Source organism: Cydia pomonella, chromosome 12 (assembly GCF_033807575.1).
Source record: "Cydia pomonella isolate Wapato2018A chromosome 12, ilCydPomo1, whole genome shotgun sequence".
Classification (NCBI taxonomy): Eukaryota; Metazoa; Arthropoda; class Insecta; order Lepidoptera; family Tortricidae; genus Cydia; species Cydia pomonella.
The window spans coordinates 14,708,355-14,735,582 of NC_084714.1; the positions used below are offsets into that span (position 1 = coordinate 14,708,355).

General features: G+C 38.9%; 1 protein-coding gene across 1 annotated transcript in view; it reads left to right on the top strand.

Moving 5' to 3' along the window:
• Nucleotides 1-17,526, top strand: part of LOC133523712 (ATP-binding cassette subfamily G member 4) — a 70,545-nt gene extending 53,019 nt beyond the window's left edge. The window contains exons 7-12 of the mRNA XM_061859396.1: nt 2,746-2,860; nt 6,003-6,241; nt 6,902-7,040; nt 9,013-9,177; nt 12,853-13,109; nt 13,767-17,526. Coding sequence (XP_061715380.1) covers nt 2,746-2,860; nt 6,003-6,241; nt 6,902-7,040; nt 9,013-9,177; nt 12,853-13,109; nt 13,767-14,108 — 1,257 coding nt within the window. The 3' untranslated portion in view covers nt 14,109-17,526. The remainder of the gene's footprint in view (nt 1-2,745; nt 2,861-6,002; nt 6,242-6,901; nt 7,041-9,012; nt 9,178-12,852; nt 13,110-13,766) is intronic.
• The last annotated feature ends 9,702 nt before the right edge of the window (nt 17,527-27,228 follow it).

Genomic DNA, 27,228 nt, shown 5'->3' on the forward strand with positions numbered 1-27,228 from the left:
TATTACAGGAGCGACGACTTTTGTCCCCACAATAATATTTATAACCTAATCCTTAGCTCCTGTCCGTGACTGCGTGGAATGAAGATAATGATTGATAAAAACTAATCTATGTCCATTGACATATATCATATATCTAAGGACGGGCCTTACGGGCACGAAGAACGGTGCTAATTCAGTGGTGTCGCTCACGAATTCGAGCCAATCGTGCAGCTCTAACGCAACTGGTTGCGGCCAATCGCGCGCGTGATGTGAACTCATCAACCAATCGCGTTGTGGCGATAGACTGCACGATTGGCCCGAATTCGTGTGCGTGACACCGCCGTACTGACCCCATTCTTATTAAACTGAAATTTCCCATTCTTATTGCCCGTAAGGGCCGTCCATAGATACCTATATGTCAATGCCTTATGTCCTTCCCCGAGCCTCAAACTATCTTTATAGCAAATTTCATCTTCCTACATCGGTCCAGCGGTTTAAGCGTGAAGACGTAAACGACCGAAGACGTGGTACGGAAATAGAAGGGATTAGTGGGCATTGGTATTTACATTGAATCATTTTATTTTTGAGTGTGTATGATCACGTCTGAAAATATCGATACGAAAATAGTGCCAAAAATATATACACAGTTCAGTTCAGTTCAGTTATTTATTCAGTAACACCATTAAGTGTGTATGAAACATAATTATACAATAAATCAATAATCCATATACACATTACTTAACATTACAAAAAAAAAACTTAAAAATAAACAGAAAAAAATATTTACAACAATTTAATTAATATTATACAATATGTCAAAAACATGTTGAATAAAATATGTAAAAGTGCCTAGTGAAATAATTAAAATAACCGGAAATACAATAAACAAATGCAAAAAAAAAAAAAAGTCAATTCATACCTATTATTAGTTACCTACATTAAAAATTCCTCTACCGTGTAGTAACACTTCTCTGTCAAAAAAGCATTCAATTTATTTTTAAATGTCAAAGTGTTGCATATTATCTTAAGTTCAGCAGGCAACTTATTAAATAATAAGACAGCTTGATAACTAGCACAGTGCTCAGCCACTTTGAGTTTAGAAATTCCTTGTAGTGGCAAGTCTTTCCGCCTTGTTGCAAAGCGTTTTACTCTTTGTTCTTGCGTTTCAATGTCATCTATGTGTTTGATCAAATCTGTGAGCACCACTAAGATATATAGACAAGGGATGGTAAGAATTTTAAACTCTAAAAAGTATGGCCTGCAAGATGTCTGCTGAGGAATTCTTGCCATAATTCTAATTGCTCTCTTTTGCGCAACAAATGCAGCCCGGACATTATATTTGTAACTATTTCCCCATAATTTTATACTATAGCGTATCTTGGATTCTACTAATGCATAGTGTACCATTTTTAGTTGCGCCAGCTTTAACTCGTCCCGTAGACTCCTAAGAGCATAGCATGCGGAACTGACAGAGCCTACAATTGCAGATACTTCTGGTTTCCAATTTAATGTACTGTCAATGTGTACTCCGAGAAATTTGGCCGACTCCACTTGCTCAACGGTGTCTCCTCTAATTTTGAGCTGCAAGTCTTTAGTTCTGGTCGTTGATTTAAAAAGAATAACATTAGTTTTACTACAGTTCAGCTCAAGACCGTTTATTTCAAACCATTCCACAAATGATTCTAGTGCATAATTAACTGATTGATTTAGTTGTGAAACGTTATCCGCAAATATAACTGCATTTGTGTCGTCCGCAAAAAGTACCAATTTAGTGTTTTGCACTTTATTATGTATAAATTTTACCAAGTCGTTGGTGAATATAATGAAAAATATAGGGCCCAAAATTGAACCCTGTGGAACTCCTTTATGTATGTTGGCAATACTAGATTTGTAGGATTGTATATGATTATGTGCCATCCATGGTATTTGAACAAATTGTTTTCTATTCAATAAATATGAACGAAAAAGTGCCAGTGCTTTTCCTCTGACGCCGTAGTGCTCAAGTTTCTTCAGCAATATTTCGTGGTTAACCATATCAAATGCAGAACTCAGGTCGAGAAAAACTCCTGCTACTTTTTTCTTATTATTTAATTGGCTGACTGCATCTTCAATGAAAGTACTAAGGGCCTCATTTGTTCCCTTTCCCTTTTGATATCCATATTGTCTCTTACTTAATATTTCGTTAAGATAAAGGTGCTTAGTAAGTCTTTCCTTCATTACTTTCTCCAGCAATTTCGACAATATAGGTAGAAGAGAGATTGGTCTATAGTTATTTGGGTCGGTTTTGGAACCCTTTTTGTATAATGGCAGTACTTTTGCAACTTTAAGTTGCTCTGGAAATACACAGGACTCAAAACACTGATTGCAGAAACTGGCAAGTGGTCCCGCAAGTAAGTCGATATGGTCTTTTATTACCGTAATTGGAATATCGTCGTATCCACATGATCTTTTGGGCTTTAAACTTTTAACTATAAATTTGATTTCTGCCGGATTTGTTTTCTCAAAAATCAAATCTTTTTTAACTTGTGATACATTAGTCCGTAGCAGTGACAAAGCTCCATCATTGGTGTTTTTATAGTCCTTACCGTGACTAAATTTCTCAAGCAGCACAGCACAAACATCGCTAGGGTCACTATGTACGACTTTATTGCCCATATATTAAGGTAGTGTATACATTTTTGGCACATTTTCCGTACCGATATTTTCGTGATTGTACCTATGTCGTTGCTTGAAAATAAATTACTTGTAATTCAATATTTATTATAGGTGTACGTGCTAGCTGACGGTCGGTGCATCTACCAGGGTGACACGGCCGCTATGGTGCCTCATCTGCAGAGCGTCGGCCTGCCTTGTCCAAGGCACCACAACCCAGCTGACTTTAGTGAGTTTCTTCTACTAGTACTTAACTCTCGAGAGGAACCATACAACCTGGAAAACGGTTGGTGGATCTACAAGGTGATAATGCTGCACTGATGCCACATCAATGTGTCGGTCTGCCAATCCAAGAGCAACACGACTCATTTGACGTTAGTGAGTTTCTACCATAAAGTAACAGCATCAAGTAATAAAACCGGCCAAGGGCATGTCGGGCCACACTCAGTGTAGGGTTCCGTAGTTACTCTTCCGTCACAATAAGCTAAACTGGAGCTTAAAGTATAGTAAATTGTTAACCAAGGGATAAAACGGTACCTTTCACCCGAGTTAAACAAATGGCAAATTTGCATAATCAGTACCTAATTAAAGTAAGTAAGTCTTTTTACTATCAAGGGGAAACTTTTTGCGATAACTCAAAAACAGCTTAACTGATCATGTCCGCTATAGTTTTCATTTAATGTATTTCTTAAGCTCTATTTCCATGACTTTTTTTCATATTTTTTGGACCTATGGTTCAAAAGTTAGAAGGGGGGGGGGGCACTTTTTTTTTCCTTTCGGAGCGATTATCTTCGAATATATTCACTTTATCAAAAAATGTTTGTTGAAGACCCCTATTAGTTTTGAAAGAACTTTCCAACGATACCCCACACTGGAGGGTTGAAGCAAAAAAAAAAATTCACCCCCAAATTACGTGTAGGGGAGGTACTCTAAAAAAAATTCAATTTTTAGATTTTATTGTAAGACTTTGTCGGCTTTATTGATTTATATATCCAAGCCAAATTTCAGCTTTCTAGCACTAACGACCACGGAGCAAAGCCTCGGACAGACAGACAGACAGACAGACGGACCTGGCGAAACTATAAGGGTTCCTAGTTGACTACGGAACCCTAAAAAGGTGCATTCTTCACTTTACGATCTAAAAACATAATATACAAAAAATATCCTCTAACAAAACAAACTGTATTTACCTTCTTGTACGTAAACACATCGTGCAGTTTCGTCAGTTTCAAGTTATAAAATAAAAGTAAATACTATTTTTAATGCTAATAAAATGCGAATCTAAGTGTATGCTCGTGCCCTCTCATGAACTGGTTACGAATGGTACGATATTTATATATAAGAACTGAGATAGAAGTAATAAAATTGAAAAAATAATCTCAAGCTTAGTGTCGACAACGACAAGCTAAAGCGTTTTCTTTTTCTAACACCGCGCTACAGTAAGAGACTATACTATATAACTATCTGCAAACCAAACTTACAAAGAGGTCGTCAAACTTCTCCTTCACACTTGCGTCATCGTTGCAAGAATGAGAGAGATAGTATTATAACCCCGGTCCTCGCTCGGCTCGCTCGACCATGTTACGCCTGTAGTGGATTTGTTTGTGACTAATTTTGGTTGTAGGTAGGTACTAGGTACCTATTAGATAGGGTAGGCATCGTTTTCACTATGGTACTATGCTAGTAGGTACTTTTACCCTTGCAAACATGGTAAAAACTGATGAGCGGACTTTACATATAAGATAATGGATCTCGTAGTAAATAAGTTTATAACATTATAGCTTATGCCAATATTAGCTAAAAAGTGTAATTTTTTTGCAATTAATGTTTTTAATAAAAAATACCTTAATTCTATTAAGAATACAATTTATGTAATTGTCATGGTAGGGAAAAGTATTTAGTTTCATAAGCTATGTTTACTAATATGTAGCCACTGAACTGTGAATGGACTTAATGATAACTTCGCGTGGCACACACATACAACAAATAAAACAAATGACGACCGGTCGCTTTCAGTATAGCCTATACTAATCTGTATTTGTTATAATGAAAACATAGTAAACATCAAGCCACAAACCAAAATAGACAACCACGATTACGAGAAGGCCAAGGTTGTTTTAAAACCAGTACTTATGAGTAGAGGTCTAAAAATATACTTGTTATGTTATCCTAAACAGATTGACAGTAGACGTGTCTTGCGACGTTCATGTTATTTGTCAGTAACAACGCGGAAGCACAGAATAAATAATAGAATTACCGTACAAAAATGACACTTCCTACAAAGCCGAAGTTTGACAGCGATTAAGGGACGAATCATGCTATCTCTTTATACTTTATGAAACTAGCCCTTTCGGCTATTTAGGGTTTGCAAAATTCATTTCAATATCTTTTCTGTGGTTGTGCACGCAAAGGAACGTTAAGTTTTGCCAACCCTAATAATTGCTCGTAGCAACCCTGAGCCGAACGGAGCCGAGAATGTCCGAACGCTCTAGTGTCTCCTCACTGGCGGAAGTTGGAATAATAGCAAAAAAATCGAGCTAGAATAATGTGTAGACTTATGAGTCGTCAAAATCGTATGTTAGCAAACGACACCCTAAAGTCTTAACATTTGTTAACTACTGATAATTTTCATACTTTCAAAAAATACGTCGGATTCAGTTCTGGGCAATAAAATGCAACGGCCCGATTCGAAGAATGAAATACGAGAACGATAAGTTCTGATCTAGATAAGTCCTCATTTAGATATCCTTTGTATGTCGTATAATTGACAGAAGTAGCTCGATTCGGGCAACCAATGTCACTTTGACGTTAGAAATATCGTAGATAGATCTTATTGGGATCACAGCGGAATCGAAATAAACGTCAATTTGACATGTCGTTTAGCTATCGATCTTTTAAAGCTCTTTCCAAGATCTTAAACGTGTCTTAATTATTCTTCGAATCGGGCCGCAAGTCACAACTTAAAACTAGGCTTGCTTTTTAGCTATTCATAAGTCTTATGACGGAGCTCGTAGTTTATTTCATCACATTCTAATAAATAACTAAAATAACCTAGGTACTGCTCTTTGTGTTAAATATCAATATAAGCGTAACATTATTTAGTGTTTTTTTTTAAATACAATAAACGTTTTATACCTATGTTTTTGGTTGATCGTAAAATCTAGATCTTAAAATATTTTCTACTGCTTATCACGAGGTAGTGTAATTTTTTCACGTTTTAACAGAGAGCACAAGAATAAATATAGACGTACATATTTAATACAAACTGACATCATACAAACAGCTATCATAATCTTTAGGAACCATTTAAACCTTTCATAAAATGGGAAGGAATGGACGCTCTAATTCATTGAATGTCCTTTTATTTTCAGTAATCGAAGTGACGGAAAACCCCGATAACATAACGTTACTATGCGAAGAAATTCTAAATGGACAGCTGTACAAATCATCAAAGCTCGAACAGACGGAGCCGGTCAACAACATGGAGCTGAAGATATGCTACCAGACGGAGGAGGCTCAGGAGACCGAGATCATGCTCAGCAACGAGAAGTGCCTTTATAAAGTGCCGAAGTATAATGGCAGTACTTCGAGCAGCTCTTTAACTAGTCGGGTAAGTGAAAAAATAATATACCACCTGTGGGTAAGCGGATTCTATGGATGTATACTGGGTGATTTTGGAGTCCTGATTCCGAATGTTTAAATGTATTATCATACTCCTCCTGAACAATATTCCCCATGGGACCGATATGAAAATCGTCAAAAAATATACCCCAGGGTCGATTTCATCTGCTTCTAGCCCTTAAGGAGACCATTCGGTTTTATTCGCGAATTTGTGGTTAGGCCTACTACGGAGAAATTTGTTTACTATGGCCATCTAAACACGTTTTTGACATTCTATTCAATTATTTTCTGTCAGAATTCAAAAAGTCCTTATCTATGAATCTGTATTTATGTAATCAAGCACGCAATTTCAATCCAAGCTTCATATTGAAATTAATAATTCAATTAATGAAGATCCTTGAACTAGACACGTTATCATATTACCGGATATTTTTGTTTTAATAAAGTGCGTAAGCTAAGTTGTATCTTTTTGCATTAATAAGATTATTTACTTAAAGACATGTCCGTCTTTGTTCATAACAAAAAACAATTTTCCTTAAAAAAAAACTTCTGAGTTACTAAGGAAGTAGAATATCTACAATAATTTGCATATATAAATATGTAAAAAGGCTTGTTTTTTATCCATAATTAATGAACATGTTGCAAACAGGTCTCACAGATAAATTCGTCAATGGACTGGATGAAAGTGCAAGAGCAGTCGGATTCGTGCGGGTACCCGACCACGTTCCTCCAGCAGTTCTATACTCTGCTGTGTCGGATGATGACGCAGATATTCAGGAATCGACAAGGTTAGTTCTAAATCCCCAGTTTCGCTATCTGACAGTGACAATTCGCCCTACATTGCTGGTCCCACAAGTATATTGACGGTAAGTATTGTTGTTACTTATCGACCAAGAAGTGGAAAGAACATTCAGCGTCAGGTGTCAAGTCAACGTGGTAAAATAGGCCCCAAGACATTCCAGTGATTGAACATAATGGTCCAAAAAAGCTATGCGAGTGTTACGCATAACGGGACATTCCCCGGACAATAAAAGTTAACGATTTGTCACAAGTCACAAAGTCTTTATTATCTTTTATGAGGTCGATGGTTTGAAATTTAGTTTAATAGATTCATCTGAACACAAATGATACATACTTATATTATACTCTTCTTACTATTATCTCTGAAGTGAAGATAATTTTTTATCCTTTTTAGAAGAACACTAATAATTAGTAATTGCGGGACTTAATTTGTTTCCAATTAAGTTAATTAGTTGCACAATTACACATCATAAATCATTACCTACATTTAATAAATTATTACTCGTTTATAATCTTAATGATAATTGTAAACAATTGTAAAACACAATGCCATCTCCGTTGCATTGATACGAATTGGCTAGTACTTTCAGATCTTAAGGTGTGCAGTTAGCGACCATAACACCATAAAAATAAAGTCGATAATGGTCTGTGTTAGTTACAGTAAAGACCTCTTTACTGTGAGCAGCCACAATCAAAGTTATTTGCATTAATTTGCACTTTACATTTGATAAGGTGTCCTATTTTATGATTAACATTGGCAATACTGTGTTTGCTTGTATTGTTATCTAGCTTTAAATCACATAACCTACACACAAATACAACCCTAAATACTAAAGAATTAAGTTATATTTTCGTGGGCATTAACAAACGTCTGACTCAATCTTACAAGAAAATAGACATGATGCCTAGGTCGTGACAATGATAGCAATGTTTAGGTCCTTAGTTCGTGCCGGATGCAAATGCTCATATCAAAATACGATAAATACAATAATACGATATAACAACACGAAACAAAAGCAAGGTATACCTATTTGTAAATGCGTGGCAATGGCAAGGATCCTGTTACTGGCAGATACGTAGTCATCATTAATCATGCGTGTGTTGAAAAAAATCTGTCAATATAATTAATTATATTAGGCCAAGATGGGTCTGCTGAAAATCTGTGTACACATACAGATACATCTGTGAAAATTCCTGACGTACTACGGGCAAATCTATCCATGTACATGGATAGATACATCTGGCAGACAAATGTTGCGGTTACATATTCCCTAGCTAAATAATATTAGAGAACGACGTTAAGTGACTTTAATTACATAGTATCCCTACGGGAAAAAAAGTGTGTTTGTGTGTCAGGTCCGACGCACGACTGGAGTTTATTTATTTTACTTTGTTTGTTAATTTTCTCAATGTAAACATAAACAGGTATCAATTCACAGTTGTTATGTTTTGACATTACAATTCAGTCGTGCATACTTTGTGCTAGGGGATACGCAAAATAAGTTGCGCATGAAACATACGAATGTACGCCACGTTGGATTTTACTCCCCATACATTTTTATATCCCGGGCTTATATATGAAAATCGATTCTTAAGGTGTAAACTCTCAAACATTCTCGGGTTTATTAGGATAGTGCAGCGACTATTCGCCGTGCTATATACAAAGGAATACTAAGATAATAATTAACAACGTCTATATAAAACAAAATCGCGTTCCGCCAATATTCTGCTATTGACTGATGGCGTCACTAACGCAGGAGGTCTCAGTTCGATAAATTTTGTTCGGCGCTTGGACTTTTGGCTTCGGGTTCGGGTTCGACAGCGCCATCTATTAAATTAAGGGAATCACTTTATTTCAGATCCGGCAATGTTTGACAAACTACGTACCACCTAAAATTCCTCGTTGTACTTGAAACTGGTTTCAAATAATATTCTGATTCATTAACTTCTTATTTCCAGGTCTCTGGATCCAGTTAATCCATCACGTGATGTGCGGCGTGCTGATCGGGCTGTGCTTCTTGAACATGGCTAACGACGGCACGCAGATGTTCAACCATCTTAAGATGTGTGTGGGTCTCGTCATATTCTTCGCCTACACGCAGATCATGGTGCCAGTGTTAGTGTGTAAGTGTTGACAATTTTAATTCTGTGGCCCTAGTGAAAAAGGGTACAAGTCTCTGGCAGCGCAGCAGGTGTAAAGGGGTGTAAGTTCCACGTAACACTTATGCCCTTATACACCTAAACTGCCAGAGACTTGTACCCTTTTTCACTAGGGCCACAGAATTGTACCAGGGTTAAAAAAACCGTTATAGTTTACCACTTAGAGTACTTAGACCATTATGCAAGTATTGCAAGTGTCTCAATAATACATTCTATTGTAACTATATTGTATGATACAGCTTTACTGTAAGTTCTGTTAAATAAGACATTAGACAAACCGTGACCTGTCCCACTGCTTATCAAGTTGTCATGACATGATAATTGTCATCCTGCACATGCGTTTATCTACAATTTAGTCATTAATTAATGTCAGTGTAATTGTTATCATTTGTAAATTAGGTTTATGATTAACGTGTTTACCACTGGCCACATTCCTCGTCTAATTTAGGTACACAAGTTATAAGGAAAAATACTAGTTTGTATCCTATACAATCTGCTACATGGAGACAGGTAAGATAGAGTCGTCAACATCTGTCAGTAACGACAATTCAGTAAAATGTCTATGGTAATACGACGTTTATATAATTACACTCCCTGACTTTGTTATATGTAAGTCTCTGCAAAATTAGCTTCATAGACGGACTCTAAGATGAATAAGATTTTCCTATTTTCTATTATAGCCACTTGCGCCATCCAGGGCTAGCCAGTAGCCACTACTCGGGTTAACCGGTTAAATCCAGAGTTACCAGCACAATTTAACCCTGGGTTAACGGTTAACTGGCCCTTAAGGGGCCACTTGCACCAACCCACTAACCCGGGGCTAACCAATGTCAAATTGTTCTGGTAACTCCAGGTCTAACCGGTTAACCTTGGGTTAGTGATTGGTGCAAGTGGCCCTTAGTTACTAAAGCGACGATGAAAAAATTAAGTTATTAATTGAGAGAAATGAGACCTATTACAGAAATCAGTCACTTCCTAAAACCGTTCCTAAAATCGTTTAAGCCGTTTTTGAGAACACCGTATTCGTTAAAAATCCATAATTCAATCTAACTTACCAATTGCGATAACATATTATTAATTTATATCTTAGTTAAAATACATTTGCGAAAATAAGCTAATAACTTTATTTTGCTGCCAAGCTACTACTATCTGTTTGTAACGACATTATGCATAAAATTAACACTGCTATTTATAAGTCATATATATATACTCGTATATCATAAGCGCCAAGTCGAGCCAAGCGGCGCGCAAGGGCACTACCTTCCTTTTCTCGAAGCGCTTCGTCGTTTTTTTGAGTCCTCATAACTTGGGTTTGGATTATATCAGATAAACTTTCAGTAATATTACAATAATTCTAAAACTTATTAAATAAAAAAATACAATCATTAAAATACTTAAGGACTAACAAATAAACTTAACTATAAATAAAACTAAACCTAAACTAACCTAAAAAAAAAAAAAACTAGTAAAACAACCCACCCCGCGTCGCTCCCGACGCAAAGGTGCCCATCACGCTTGCTGCGTTTTCGCGTTGAACCGCGATGGACAACCTTTGCGCTAGGAACGACCCGGAGCGGGGGTCGAGACCCCTTTCCTGCAAGCGCCGCCCCAGTTCCCCAAGAAAAGAATTCGCCTCCGCGCACCAGCACCCTGACGTCTCCACGGCAAGGGGAACAAACAAGTAGCTTGCCAGCCCCGAGTACTTGTCCCTCTTTAGGGACGCCGCCTGCTCAGCAGCAGCTCCCGCCGATCGCACGGTGCGGCCAAGGTGGGTGGCGGCGAACGTACTGACGCAGGTGGCATCCCACAAAAGGCACTTACCCCTCTCCCACGGCACCAGGGTCAAACCATCCGGTCTTTTACCATCCGACCGACAGGCCCGGCGGCTCCAGCACACACGGGACATTGGCTGACACCAGTGCCCTTCGAATAATATCGTTTAACGCGTGGTGCCGTGGGAACCTCCCCGCGCAGCGGCGACAGCTCAAGGCATGGTGCCCGTTGCTCTCCACCATAGACCCGCAGATGCATAGATGTGGTTCACAAACATCGCAGCCCAGGCGAAGAGCAACGGCCACCCGCAACGAGTCGTTGTCGAGCAGGGTGCCAAAGTTAGGGGAGGGGAGGGCGTGTAGCCAAGCCCCCGATTCCGGCACCGAAGCAGCGTTCAACCTGGCTCTATCAGCACCAGAAGCGTTATTTAAAAGACTGGCAAGTAGACGCTTAATGCCGACTTCGTCCCACAACCGCTGAAGGAATGGCCTTTCAGGCACGGGCGCACCCGGATTGAGAGCCTCCCAGGCTGACAATGCATCGGAAGCGAAAGGTATTATAGCCTTGTCACCATCACAGGATAAAATCTTAGTAACAAGGTCCACTACCCCCGCTGCCGATGCCAGGAAGGCCGGAAGAGACACATCTCGCACACGCCGTATACCCAGACCGCCACTACGTATAGGCAATGAAGCCAAGTCCCATTGGTCCGAATCTAAAGCGACATTAAGCACACACTCAGCATATTCCTTCACCACAAGGTCGAACGAGTCAATGTGGCCGGGGTGCAGCCAGGCAGGCACAGTACGCAAAAAGTACGTCACCTTGGGAACAGCAAAGCAGGACCTCAACAAAGTAAGCGCCACATGAGCTGAGAGCTTTTTTAACCTCTCACCAGCGGACCTAAGAAGCTGCTCTCTCCCCCTGATGGCTTCAGGTATAGCTGCGGGGAAAATTGGAGATCCCAAAAGATTAAAATTTTGGGTAGACAACTCCTTGAGACCAGGGAGTAAGGTACCAAACGAAGAGAAGGAAGGTTGAGAATTGGCGCTACAGGGAAAAAACTCACATTTACTGGAGTTAACCTCGAGTCCCAAATCCCGAAAAAGTGGAAGGAGCGCAAGCAGATCCTGTTCAACTTCCTCTGGCCTACCCCCTAGAGTGCCGTCATCGAGGTACCAGACATTCAACGGTGACCGAGATCTAGATACTGCTTTTTGTATAGCCAGGCTGAAGATTAGGGGGCCAAGCGGGTCACCCTGCTGAGCACCGACCTGAGATGAAATGGGTGAACCATTATAGAATAGCTTTGAAGGCGACGAATAAGCCTGATATAAAAAAGGGTAGAGAGCTGGCACCTTCTCCAGAACCTCTGTTAGAAGAGTGTCGCGTTCTAAAGAGTTGAAAGCATTCTTTATGTCCAGCTTGATGATAATGCAATCCGCGTTGTTTGGGTCAGATAAACTAAATTCTCGAGATATGATGTCGATAGTGGACTTATTGAACATGAATAGTTTTAATTGCATAGCACTTTAGATTTTATTGATATCTTAATAACCCCGATTTCGTCACTCACTGATGATCATTAAAATAAATCCGGAAGCCCTAAAAAGCTGAAATTTGGTATGTAAGCTAGTATTAGTACGATACCGGAACGATCAAGTCACATATTTTGACTAAGCTGTATAGTTTGTGAAGTTAAGGTTTGTAGAGTTAGAAGCTTGGCTCTACATGAGATCTGATAACTTTTTTAGAGTTCATCTTGGCAATATTTTACATGGAAATGTTTTTGGTGGGATTGATAGTACTGGCATATTGTGGCAGATGGCGCTATTTTCATACTTAAAAGCTCAATTTTCATTTCAGATCCTCAAGAAGTGAAACTCGTAAAAAAAGAGCATTTCAACCGCTGGTACAGCCTCACGCCTTACTACGCGGCTTTGACAGTATCCAAGTTACCAGTACAAATCACACTTAACTGTGTGTTCTCTACAATTGTGTACTTCATGGTGGGCGTGCCTTTTCAAGTGACGCGATTCATTGCGTTCTGTTTGATTGGAAACGTGGTGTCGCTGGTGGCCGAAGGCATGGGCATGGCAATTGGATCAGTGTTCAATGTTAGAGTGAGTATAAACTTTGTTTGAAATTATACTACATGTTAAGTCGAATGAAATTAAAATAATTGAAACGAATATTGATACTTATACACTAAATGTCAGTGTTCCTTAGATCTATCCTTTCACACTTTCCGTTATCTTGCTGCGAAGAGCGACTGGGAAATAACATTTACCTTTCTCTGTCCATCTAAGCAGAAAGTGTCCTGTGAACGGATATATTTACGTACAAAATTAATAACCCCTTTTTAATTGTTAGACTTTCCAAAGATCTTCTAAACTCTAATAGACTTGACAAGTTAATATCAACACTGTAAATAGTGTTAATGAACTAAGAAGAGGAAATTATTCGGAAATAAAAAATGTACGATTTGTGTCAGAATAAAAAGCCGTCAATGTTACTAAAGTATGGACGCTAAGCACAAAGAATTTCGTATATTGACCCGCCATTTCCTATCTTTTTCGCTCGTGGGTAATTATATTTATATGTACTTAAAAGAAATAAAAGTATGAATCAATTAAAATATATATATTTATATTTCTGTTCCGCCCATGATTTCGGCGGTTAATGCACTGAGCGAGCGGGATAGCAACATAATTATGTGCGTGTGACAGGGATAGGAAATAGCGAGTCTAACTTACTTATATGCCTTACTTTATTTGCAGAATGGCTGCGCAATCGGCCCAACAGCCATCGCCCCGTTCCTCGGCCTCGCAATCTACGGCTTCGACTTCGCACACCGCATCCCCCTCCTCATGAACCTCCTCATGAAGACCTCCTTCATCCGCTGCGGCGTCGTCGCCATGGTCCTCACAATCTTCGGCTTCGGACGTACGCCTTTAGACTGCAAAGACGTCTACTGCCACTTCTCCAAACCGGACGTCTTATTGAAATACTTAGACATCGAAAGAAGCTCAGTTTGGATAGAAATCATGACTATGGTTGGCATTATGCTTGTCTTCCGATCACTCTGCTATATTGGTCTAAGATGGCGCTTTGCCACCTGATTCCTTAGCTAGTTTTAGTTCTGTGATATTTTGAAGTCTTTGGGTTTTGCCAGTACAAAGATTTTAATAGCATGTGATCCTAAGGGTATAAATTTAGTTAAGAGTTAATTTATGTTTGATTCCGTTAGTTTCATTATCTATAAGCTTTAAAGATCATTAGCAAGTGCTTTATAAGTTGGAATCTGGACATTGGTCTATACCGTATTTAATTCAATGAAAATAATGTCTAATGGAGGAGTTAAGCCAAAGATACTTTTCCATAGTATCTAGGTAGACTTCTTGAATCAAATGAAATAAGATTTCAGTCCCTACTTCACCATTAACGGATAAATGAAATGAAGCTAAGCGTAAATGATGCCTAATTATTTATTATAAGATAAGGCCAGTACGGGTAAGTGTGAATGGCCTTCCCTTTCTTTTTCTGTTTTTTATTTTTTTATCAGTCAACAAGGTCAATATTACAAATACCTTATAGACTAACATACATGTGCATTGTATATACTTATTTAGGCTACAAAACGCTTAGCAAACCGGATACAATTCGCACGTCGCTCTGTTTGAGTAAGACAACGCTATGCACATATTATAGCGACATCCCGTTCGCACACTAGAACGACGTGCGAATCGTATCCAGTGTACTACGCACCGTAGCAAATGTACGTACTCGCAATAAACACTAATCTATGTGTAATCAGGCCCCAATGTGAAGGCCACCTACACTTACCCGTACGCTACACTAACCCGTATTGACCTAATTTAAGTTGTTTGTTGATATGTGGTTATTGGGAATCTCTATAACGACATAATCTCAATTAAATAGACGTGAATCGTTCGTACTAGCAGCAGGTCGCAGAATGGGGCTTTAAAGACCCTTAACCTTTTCGACGGCAACGACCTAATATACCTATATCCGAACCGCAGGTTCAACGTCAAAGACGGATTAATCCGTCACAGACCGCAGAGCAACATAGACCTACGCGCATATGTATAAAGTTCAATTTCAGTTTTGACACTTCGGTGACGTGGCGTCTGAGTGACAGCTTTTGTGTTTGACACGGCGTCGAAAAGGTTGAAGCTTTTTTGAACTATTAGAGTTATCAGCTTTTAGTTTATGTTATTTGTTTTGTAAGAGTGTAATGTTGTCTGTCCTTAATTAGTGTAATTTTAAAGTCGGGTTCGTTAAAAGATTGAAAAAATTACTCGCTACTATAGCTTGACCAAAAGTGACATATTGAGCATGAGTATTATTTTCATCTAATGTAGGTACAAATCAACATAATTATTGTGTTTGATTTGAAATTATCATGAAAAGATCATATACGAATGAGCTAGTTAAAAAAATTTAAACTAATTCGAGTGTATACTTTTAATATTTGGACTCACTTTAATATTTATGATTAACGGTGTGACGATGCTTTTACCTCATTTTTGTTTGATGATAGTGTTTATATAAAAAAATCCCAGTTAAGATAATAACATTAAACTATGGCACTTGACTTAGCTAAGTATATTTGACAAGTATGCGCGCTCCAGTTCGCAGGCGGCTACGCACATTTTCTATCAACAATTTTCATCTTGAACTAGGAACCCCCACAGTAGCGCCTCTCGAACGTCTACTCAAATCAATGGCTGCTGCTCGACGCAACGTTGACGCAACTGCTCAGCAACGCCATTTTCCATGCGTCTAGACGCCGACGCTCAAAAGACGCTAGTGTGGGGTGGCTCTGACTAGGCAGGCACCCTTATAAGCTTAACGGGACAGCGATACGAATATCTAGTAAAAGTATACGGCAATTGGTTTACTGAAAGCTGTTATGGCTCCTCAATACGATGGCCCAGCGTACGCCAGTCCAAGGGACGCATTTATGCGTTAGAGGGAGCAAGTGATATTGCTATCTCATTCCACCGCATAGCTTCGTCCCTTAGACTGGCCTACGCTGGGCAATTGTGTAGAGGAGCCCTTATCTATGAATGGTAACAATATTTTTTTATTTAGTGGACTTCTCACTGTTGTTTATAATATGTAAATGTGTGTATAAATAGAAAATATTTTGACACAAACACAACCATACAACGAATGCTTTTTTACTTTGCACACTAAGTGTATCTAAGTCAATAGTTTGTATTTTATGCTCATAAGAACCCCGGGCCTACCCGTAGGACTAATTAGTTCAATGCAATTTAAACTTTTTACAATTGGAACCTTATTCCCTACATTATTGATTTCAAATTCAAATAGCATTTTTTTTGTATGGTGGGCCGCAGGTGGTTAATGAATATTCAGCTAAGCTAAGTGCCACAACAATAATTAAGAATATCACCAAAACACAAACAGCCTATGAAACAGACTGTTTAGAAGATATTATGAAATAAGTTAGGCATAATATTTTTTGTACTTTTTTAAAGAGTATAGCAGAGGTAAGCAAATAGAGAAGATTGGCAGTCACTATACAGTTGTAAATTGGGCTTAATGCAGAAAAGCATTTTAGGCATGGAAAGTACAGTGACATCTAGTGGACTATCAGAGAAGGATAAAATATTAGTGATGTAAATACTTAAATTTCTATGCTTTAGAGTCAGACCAAGCCAACTCTGCATGCCAATTGCAATGAAAAAGTGTGTCTATTTCATCATTAATGTCAAATTTGTATGAAAATATGACGTTTATAATGACATTCACTTTGTTTTATCAAAGAGAATTTGAAATAGAGGTGGATTGTCAAAGAAATCTTAGATTAATAATAATAATAAATCAATTAGATGACGCCATTTTTTGATTGTCAAATGGCGTTCTGAAAGTTTTAATAATGTGTCGAAAGATGGCAGTGGCAATGGCAGTTCAAATTCTCTTTGGTTCTATTCAAGTGGATGCAAAGTTATCTTAGACGCACCATGATTATGTTATAGATCGTGACATTCACGAAGACGCTAGCCTTGACTCGTATTGTCATGTTATTAAAGGTTAGATTGACAAATCTGCGTGTCATTGTTGATGACACGAACTATAATCATTGTAGGTGTAAAGCAATGCAAATCTGAAACACAAAGACTCGTAATTCCTCTAGGTACGACAATGAGGAGACACGCGGTCTTCTCTATTTAGGGCCTCCGCTAGCTGACGTGGACGCCCGCCGCGTGCGCACGCTCGCGGGTCCTGAGGGCCTACTGCGAACCACGTTCGACCTGTTGCCTCCCTGTTACACTTACGTGCGAATTTACAAGTGCAACAGAGAGGCAATACGTGGTTCGCGGTAGGCCCTCTGCTCCCAGGCGAAATCCGTCGCACGCGCCCGCGCCAGTTAGCGCTGTTCATACAATTGCTTATTAGACGGGGCATCCGTTCCGGATAGTCCGCGTCAGCTAGCGGAGGCCCTTATTTCTTTCTAAGTAATGTTGAGAAAATACAGATATGAGTAAATTTTTCGTTTTATTACTTGACTCCATCCTGTAAATTGTTTGACATCATCTAGTAAACCCACTTCAAAGTCAAAGTTCAAACTATCTTAGGGAGGATTTTCCTTCAATTCTAATTTATTTTAAATTTTGCCTCTTTTGTCTACTGGCATTGGGCTAGCGTGGGGACTATAGCCCAAGCCCTCTCGCGCAAGAAAGGAGGCCTGTGCCCAGCAGTGGGCCGTATATTATTATTATTTAAGCCTTTTACTTCCAATAGAAAAATATACATACATGCACGAATAAATTATAAAAGCATTTAAAAGTATTTACGTTTTTCCTTAATTCTCTTAATCTAATTAAATTATATTATTTTGTAATTATTGGTTTTTTTTTATATAAATAATATTGAATATTGCGAAATAATTTATAACAATTTAAGTTCTATTGGATGTCCATTTATGGACATAGGCCTCCTCCATACTATGCCATATTTCCCGATCAGTGGCGGCACGGGTCCACGTGACGCCGGCCACGGCCTGGATGTCGTCTCTCCAGCGGCGTCTCGGGCGGCCGGGGGGGCGGCGGCTGTCTCTAGGGTACCAGTGTAATATTCTTTCGCTCCATCTTCCGTCGTTAATCCTAGCTGTATGCCCAGCCCATCGCCATTTTAATTGACATGCCTTTACTGCTGCGTCTATTATTTTTGTTTTGTTGCGTATTCCAGTATTCTTCACTCTGTCGCTCAATTTAATGCCTAAAATAATCCTTTCGGCCTTTCTTTGGAAGATTTTAAGCTTATTTATAGTACTTTTTGTTATTGGCCAAGTTTGACATCCGTAAAGCAGAGTTGGGGTCACAACAGAGTCCATAACTTTCTTTTTGAGTTTTATATCCATACCCGACTTAAGAGTCCTTATTCCTACAGACGAGCGTATTTTGTAAAATGCTTCCTTTTTCATTCAAGATTACGACGTAACTATTAGTATTTATTCAAAAACTGATAACGTACTTAAATAATCGTTTCCTAAACTAGGGGCTCCAACAGTTCAAATTTTCATTTTCTCTTTTAAACCTCTTTTTTAATGAGGTTTTTTGGGAGTCTTTTCCAAATTTTGCAGTGAGATGTGGCGTTTCGGTTCTCAATTTTGCTATAAACAAGAATCATTTGGTACATGAATGACTACAATTTGATTCAACATATCTCGTACGAGGGGCTGGAATGATTAACAATCGAAGATTCATTTGAAAAAACTGATAAAATACCTTCCGAGTTTTCTTCATTTTTTTGGCGAAAACAGGGTTTTATTATATTTTATTTCCGCAAATTGTACGCATATTTTGCTTTAAAAATAATATTATAGCAAACTGTAACTTTATGTTAACCTATAAAAAAAAATCGTAACTATGGGACCTACATTGCCGTAAATTTATATTTTTTTAAAACACGTATAAATCACGCAGCAGCGACGCCCCGCTCTCAGAGAGGACGGACCTGTGCTCGATTGTCAGGCATTCGTTGCGATCGTAATCAGCTACGGAGTTCCGAGAAGTGCTATATACTGCGATTAGAAAATCTTAATAAAAGTTCATTTTTTACAGTATGCCTAACAGACTCGCTTATTGATGGATTTTCAGTGTTACTTTTTTTTTAATACTAAGTCGGTGGCAAACAAGCATACGGCCCGCATATGTACGCCTGCAACTCCAGAGGAGTTACATGCGCGTTGCCGACCCTAACCCCCTCCCACCCCTCGTTGAGCTCTGGCAACCTTACTCACCGGCAGGAACACAACACTATGAGTAAGGTCTAGTGTTATTTGGCTGCGATTTTCTGAAAAACGCATTTTCACTTGAAATTATGTTAGGGTTTGCATTATTATTTTTGACCCGGATGAAGTCCAAGTTCTCATGATGGAGTCAGGAGTTGGTCACCAGAACTCCTAATCTACTAATTATAATCCCATAGTGTTTGGGCTCAAAAGATTTGCCCTGACGAACACCATCGATCTAGATGAGGTCCAGGGTCTCATGATGGAGTCAGGAGTTGGTCACTAGAACTCCTAATCTACTCATTATAATTCCATCGTGTTTGGGCTCAACAGAGTTGCCCTGATGAGCACCTTCAATCTAGATGAGGTCCAGGGTCTCATGATGGAGTCAGGAGCTGGTCACCAGAACTCCTAATCTACTCATCATAACTCCATCGTGTTTGGGTTCAATAGAGTTGCCCTGACGAGCACCATCAATCTAGATGAGGTCCAGGGTCTCATGATGGAGTCAGGAGCTGGTCACCAGAACTCCTAATCTACTCATCATAACTCCATCGTGTTTGGGCTCAATAGATTTGCCCTGATGAACACCATCGATCTAGATGAGGCCCAGGGTCTCATGATGGAGTCAGGAGTTGGTCACCAGAACTCCTAAACTACTCATCATAACCTCATCGTGTTCGGGCTCTATAGATTTGCCCTGACGAGCATCATCAATCTAGATAAAGTCCAGGGTCTCATGATGGAGTCAGGAGTTGGTCACTAGAACTCCTAATCTACTCATTATAATTCCAACGTGTTTGGGCTCAAAAGATTTGCCCTGATGAGCACCATCGATCTAGATGAGGTCCAGGGTCTCATGATGGAGTCAGGAGTTGGTCACCAGAACTCCTACTCTACTCATCATAACTCCATCGTGTTTGGGCTTAATAGAGTTGCCCTGACGAGCACCTTCAATCTAGATGAGGTCCAGGGTCTCATGATGGAGTCAGGAGCTGGTTACCAGAACTCCTAATCTACTCATCATAACTCCATCGTGTTTGGGCTCAATAGATTTGCCCTGATGAACACCATCGATCTAGATGAGGCCCAGGGTCTCATGATGGAGTCAGGAGTTGGTCACCAGAACTCCTAATCTACTCATCATAACCTCATCGTGTTCGGGCTCAATAGATTTGCCCTGACGAGCATCATCAATCTAGATAAAGTCCAGGGTCTCATGATGGAGTCAGGAGTTGGTCACTAGAACTCCTAATCTACTTATTATAATTCCAACGTGTTTGGGCTCAAAAGATTTGCCCTGATGAGCACCATCGATCTAGATGAGGTCCAGGGTCTCATGATGGAGTCAGGAGTTGGTCACCAGAACTCCTAATCTACTCATCATAACTCCATTGTGTTTGGGCTCAATAGATTTGCCCTGATGAACACCATCGATCTAGATGAGGTCCAGGGTCTCATGATGGAGTCAGGAGTTGGTCACCAGAACTCCTAAACTACTCATCATAACCTCATCGTGTTTGGGCTCAATAGATTTGCCCTGACGAGCATCATCAATCTAGATAAAGTCCAGGGTCTCATGATGGAGTCAGGAGTTGGTCAATAGAACTCCTAATCTACTCATTATAATTCCAACGTGTTTGGGCTCAAAAGATTTGCCCTGACGAGCCCCATCGATCTAGATGAGGTCCAGGGTCTCATGATGGAGTCAGCAGTTGGTCACCAGAACTCCTAATCTACTCATCATAACTCCATCGTGTATGGGCTCAATAGAGTTGCCCTGACGAGCACCATCAATCTAGATCAGGTCCAGGGTCTCATGATGGACTCAGGAGTTGATCACCAGAACTCCTAGTCTATTCATCATAACTCCATCGTGTTTGGGCTCAAAAGATTTGCCCTGACGAGTACCATCGATCTAGATTAAGTCGAGGGTCTCATGATGGACTCAGTAGTTGGTCACCAGAACTCCTAATCTATTCATCATAATGGTAATTTGATGGTGCTTGTCGGAGTAAATCTATTGAGCCCAACACGATGGAGTTATGATAAATAGATTACGAGTTCTGGTGACCAACTCCTGACTCCATCATGAAACCCTGGACTTCATCTAGATCGATGGTACTCGTCAGGGCAAATCTTTTGAGCCCAAACACGATGGAATTATAATGAGTAGATTAGGAGTTCTAGTGACCAACTCCTGACTCCATCATGAGACCCTGGTTTCATCTAGATCGATGGTATTCGTCGGGGCAAATCTTTTGAGCCCAAACACGATGGAATTATAATGAGTAGATTAGGAGTTCTAGTGACCAACTCCTGACTCCATCATGAGACCCTGAACATCATCTAGATTGATGGTGCTCGTGAGGGCAAATCTATTGAGCCCAAACACGATGGAGTTATGATGAGTAGATTAGGAATTATGGTGACCAACTCCTGACTCCATCATGAGACCCTGGACTTCATCTAGATCGATGGTACTCGTCAGGGCAAATCTTTTGAGCCCAAACACGATGGAATTATAATGAGTAGATTAGGAGTTCTGGTGACCAACTCCTGACTCCATCATGAGACCCTGGACTTCATTTAGACCGATGGTACTCGTCAGGGCAAATCTATTGAGCTCGAATACGATGGAATTATAATGAGTAGATTAGGAGTTCTAGTGACCTACTCCTGACTCCATCATGAGACCCTGGACTTCATCTAGATTGATGGTGCTCATCAGGGTAAATCTATTGAGCCCAAACTCGATGGAGTTATGATGAGTAGATTAGGAGTTCTGGGGAGTTCTGGTGACCAACTCCTGACTCCGTCATGAGACCCTGGACCTCATCTAGATCGATGGTGTTCGTCAGGGCAAATCTTTTGAGCCCAAGCACGATGGAATTATAATGAGTAGATTTTAGGAGTTCTGGTGACCAACTCCTGACTCCATCATAAGAACCTGGATGGACTTCATTCGGGTCAAAAATAATAATACAAACCCTAACGTGATTTCAAATAACACTGAAACTCTATAGCACTAATGTGCGCAAACGATTGGCATCTTGACTACGCAGCATGGGTGCGTAGCCACCATGCCAATCGATACGACAACGAAACACTATCTGTCTCTCTCTCGTACTAATATGCACAAACGATTGGCATCTTGGCTGGGCAGCATGGGTGCGTAGCCAACATGCCAAACGTTTACGATACGACAAGGAAACACTATCTGTCTCTCTATCGCACTAATATGCGCAATCGATTGGCTTCTTGGCTAGGTATCGTGGGTGCGTAGCCAACATGCCAATCGTTTACGATACGACAACGAAACACTACTCTCTCTCTATCGTACTAATATACGCAAACGATTGGTATTTTGGCTAGGCACTAAGCAAGTGTGTGGCCAACATGCCAATCGTTTACGATACGACAACGAAACACTATCTGTCTCTCTATCGCACTAATATACTTTATTTATACCTGCAGTCATTTTGTAACTTCTTCATTTTCCATTGGTGTGAAAGAGACAGAATAAAGAGCAAGGGTTATAGTACACTCTGTAGTCTGTACACTTAGTAGTAGTGTACATAAAAAAAAACACTACTGTGCATATACAATAAAATAAAGAGTGCCCATATGATATCATATGACACTAAAATTAATGTTGCTTGAAATTATATTGAAAACTATCAAGATTATTCTAGTCTGCATTGAAACGCGCGTCGCGTTGCCGGCGCTCGCATACCGAGCGCCAACGCCATCTATCGAGCGTTATTTCGTGAAATCGGAGAACGCTCCAAGGATTAAGGGCTCTTAAGTATATGCTTGTATGACCAAAATGCGCTCCACGCCTTTTTAATACGCCGCTCTATTTCATTTTCAGGGAAACGATGTTGTAGTGATATTAATTGTCCTAGGTACACGTATTCAGTTACATACTGAACATTTTTCTGATTAATTGTAATCGGTTCGGGATTGCTGTTCGTCATAACGCATGTCTTTTCTGGGTTCATCTGCAGACCTCGCTTTTCGCTCTCGTGGTTTAGTGATTTGAGCATATAGATAAGGTCTCTTCGATTTTCTGCCATTAAAACTATGTCGTCGGCGAAGCGGAGGTGATTTAAACGTATATAGGCTGAATTATTATTTTTCTACTGGCGGAAATGGCTTGCCCAATACATCCTATCTAATGAGCCCCATGTGCAATTTTGCGTGCCCTGACATAGACTAGACAGGCCTTTGGTGGAGAATATATTATCGTTTTCAAGTCAGGTAAAGTTGCGAATGACAAGCAATGCTGATCAATTTTAAGACGCGACGGGTAATCCTGTGATTAAAGTTAGGTAGGCCGTAGGCCAAAGTAAAACGATTATTTTAGTGTCGACGTTAAAAAACACGCAAAAAACAACTTCAACATGAATAGTCTGCATTCATGTTGAAGTTGTTTTTTTCGTATTTTTAAAGCATATTGTTTGTTTTAAAACAACTGTTTCTACGTCGTTCAAATAAAAATTAACACTGAAAAATAGGTATTTTCTTTGTACGTATGTAAATAAAGCGCACAACACACAGCTACTATTTCTACTAGAATTTTCGCGGTGATTTCCTTAGTAGAACTATACTCTGTATCTTTAGGTATTTAAATAAAAGAAAACAAAAAAATTGTATATTTTCGGGTAGTACGAGTATAACATTTATTGGTTATACAACCAAATACAAAACCGCCTGGATCTGTCACTGAACGACCTGACTTTAACCTACATTATTTGATCATGTAATGTTTTCATCTACCCTCAACTGGCTTAAGGAGCCATTTGAGGGTAGATTTTGTTTACTTTTATTTAAATACCTAAAGACACAGAGTATAAAATAGGTAGTTTTTTTTACTGTGGCAAATTAAATAATTAAATAATTTCAAGAAATTATTAATAATTGTCTTTAGCTTGCTAAAGAACAATATTTTGAGGGTATAGTTCGTGTCATCCACGAAGACGCGCAGATTTGTCAAATTTAACCTTTAATAACAGGAGAACATGACAATACGAGTCAAGGCCATGCGTCTTCGTGAATGACACGATCTTTGAGGTACGTCTTGTTTTAGCTAAATAAAACTGTAGTTTTAATGTTTAATTACATTTTATAAACGACTTTTAATAGCAGCGTTTTACCTTACAATAAAACGCTTATTAAGCGAAATACCTTATTTGAAGCCTATTTAATATTTGAGAGTGCGATGCTGTTTGACAGATGACGTAGCGGTTCACTATAGGCTGACACCTACCCCCTTTGAACTCGTATTTCAAGTTTTAGCCCCCTCCACCAGGCGCCCGTGGCGTGCGGCCGCGGAGCTCTTCATTGGGTCTCAAAATATAAATAAAACGAAGTTGCAATATACCACATTCGAAAAAGGATTGCATTTAATATTATTTATTATTTCGTTTTCAATATGAAGAGACATACCAGTTGACTTGTATGTATAAACTGTAGATGTTGCTTATTGCAACCTGCATGGTAGGAGAAAACGCAGTAAGTTAAAAATACCCTCGACGGGCATTATATAAGTGATTTGGTTTATTGCAACTGAGTGTTGTAGCCACAGGCGAATTTAAAAATATAGGCTTCAAATAAGGTATTTCGCTTAATAAGCGTTTTATTGTAAGGTAAAACGCTGCTATTAAGCTTCTGTACCGTTATTTGAAGCCTATTTAATATTTGAGACGTGTCTGTGATCGCCTGGTGGTCAGAAAACGCCAATGTGATTAATTTATACTGATATGTGAAAATGGTGGAGACAACAAGTACAAGTGTACTTAACAATCCGGGTACATGGATGAATGTGAAAAGGCTTAAAGTGTGCAGTGACATATTTTACTTTACAATGTTATTTATAGATAGGACCTATAAATATAGAAAACTGTATGTTTATTAAAATAAATTATGAAAACATAATTATACTTTTTATATTATCCATCCAAAAATAACATTGCGATCATTATATGTGTTTCAATACTTTCAATTGATTTCAAGGTCCACATTCTAACAAACTGACTCATATTTGACCTTATATTACCTTGCCAAAAAGAAAATAAACTTGATTATTGACACTTTAAAGTGTCTTTTACCCAGATATGGTTACCCAATATTGGTATTTACTTATGAGGCAGGATACAATTTAACTTATAGGCTCACAAAAACGATTTTTATATACATTTTTCAGAGCTTCGCTTGTTTGTTTTCCAAAAATCCTACAGTCTTAAGGGCAAAGTAAATCATATGAAAAGTGCACTTATCACAACATGCAATATTGTCTATTATATTGTAGAAGTAATCAGGCTCTCGGACAATTAATTCATGGATTAACATTAGCTGTCCTTATTTTCCCGCTTTTGAACATTCTTAAATAACAAATAGACAGTAATGATATAGTAGGTTAATTTGGTAGCGCTATTAACAGCTTTATGTTACTCATCCCAAAGAGTTCAACCCGTTACCACTCTCACCGTTGTAGTTGTGTACAGTGCATAGCCATTCAGAATGTAAATAAGCTCGTAGAATTTTCAATCATAATACACAACAAATCTTATTTGCTGTAACTATTTTAATTTTTCTTTGATATTCGCTATGATGGTAGTCTTACCCCAGAGAGTATTCTAAAACATTTTTGGGCCTAAGCCCATACTTTAACCAGCCTATCATGTGGTTTTATTTTATTACATGAACAATAATTAGGGCCAGTATGGTAAGAACATAACCTTTATCAATTAAATGCCTGCAATACAGCAAAAATAATACTAGGATTTTTCCTCTTGGAGGTATCATTATTACGAGTATCATGTTGAAATTATGTACCATCATGCAAGATGTATAGGTATATTTAAGGCTTTCACCTGAATATACTTACTTGGCCTTTAGTTTCATACATATTAAAAACATAAAGTGACTGATTTAAAATCTTAAACAAGATCTGTATTATTGGCACTAAAAGCTCGTCAATTTCAGTTAGTGAGCTACAATTTAATCTTGAAAACTCTGCCAGGAGAGTGCTCTCCCGCTTGGTTCTTTGTATCGTCTGGTATTTCACATATTACAATGTCTGCGTTCCTGATAAGCCAAGGTTAGGCCTGTGCGTAGATGATAGATCTACGTTCGCTGAAGTGTTTGAATAAATTACAATTCGCATAATTTAAAACATATAAGTAATAGCCATGCTAACTGGTAGTCCCAGCTTTGTCCACAAATATACTCGTACCTTATTTCAGGATTACCTACTTGTACTACCTGGTGCAAGCTCAAGGAAGCGCGAGATGTATGGACATAACTATTTATCTTACCGAGGATATGTTATTGACTGACGGGTTAGATAGTAAGGTCAAAGACCTTCGTTAAAATAATCAGTATTTAATCATTTGGCATTAAGTAGCCTTCCTATTTTTATGTTTTTGAAGAAAAACTAATGTTACATTACTTTAAACGAGATCTGAGAACTATATATACTTAAGTAGGTAATTCAACTTGTGGCATGCCCATGCCCAATGGCGCAGACTTGTCTAGCATTTACATTGTATCAACGGTGATTTAAAGCAATTCTAATGTTATCTCAGTGAGCTCACTGATTCTCACATATATATTTTGTAACATACAGTATACAATACAGAAACTTTGTCTTGTACATTATTGTTGCCAAAAACTGAATACTTATGGGAATAATTTCATAGGACACCAATTAATGAACATTGGTATAGAAATAACCTTCGAGGTTGCTTGCCTTTTTTACTACGTCGGTGGCAAACAAGCATACGGCCCGCCTGATGGTAAGCAGTCTCCGTAGCCTATGTACGCCTGCTTAATTCCACCCGGGAAATTTGTAATGTTTTATATTGAATATCATAACCACACAGTCTTTTAAAGTAGATTCGAACCAATAGGTAAATGTATGTATCTCAACCCTTATGGGTTTGTATCCG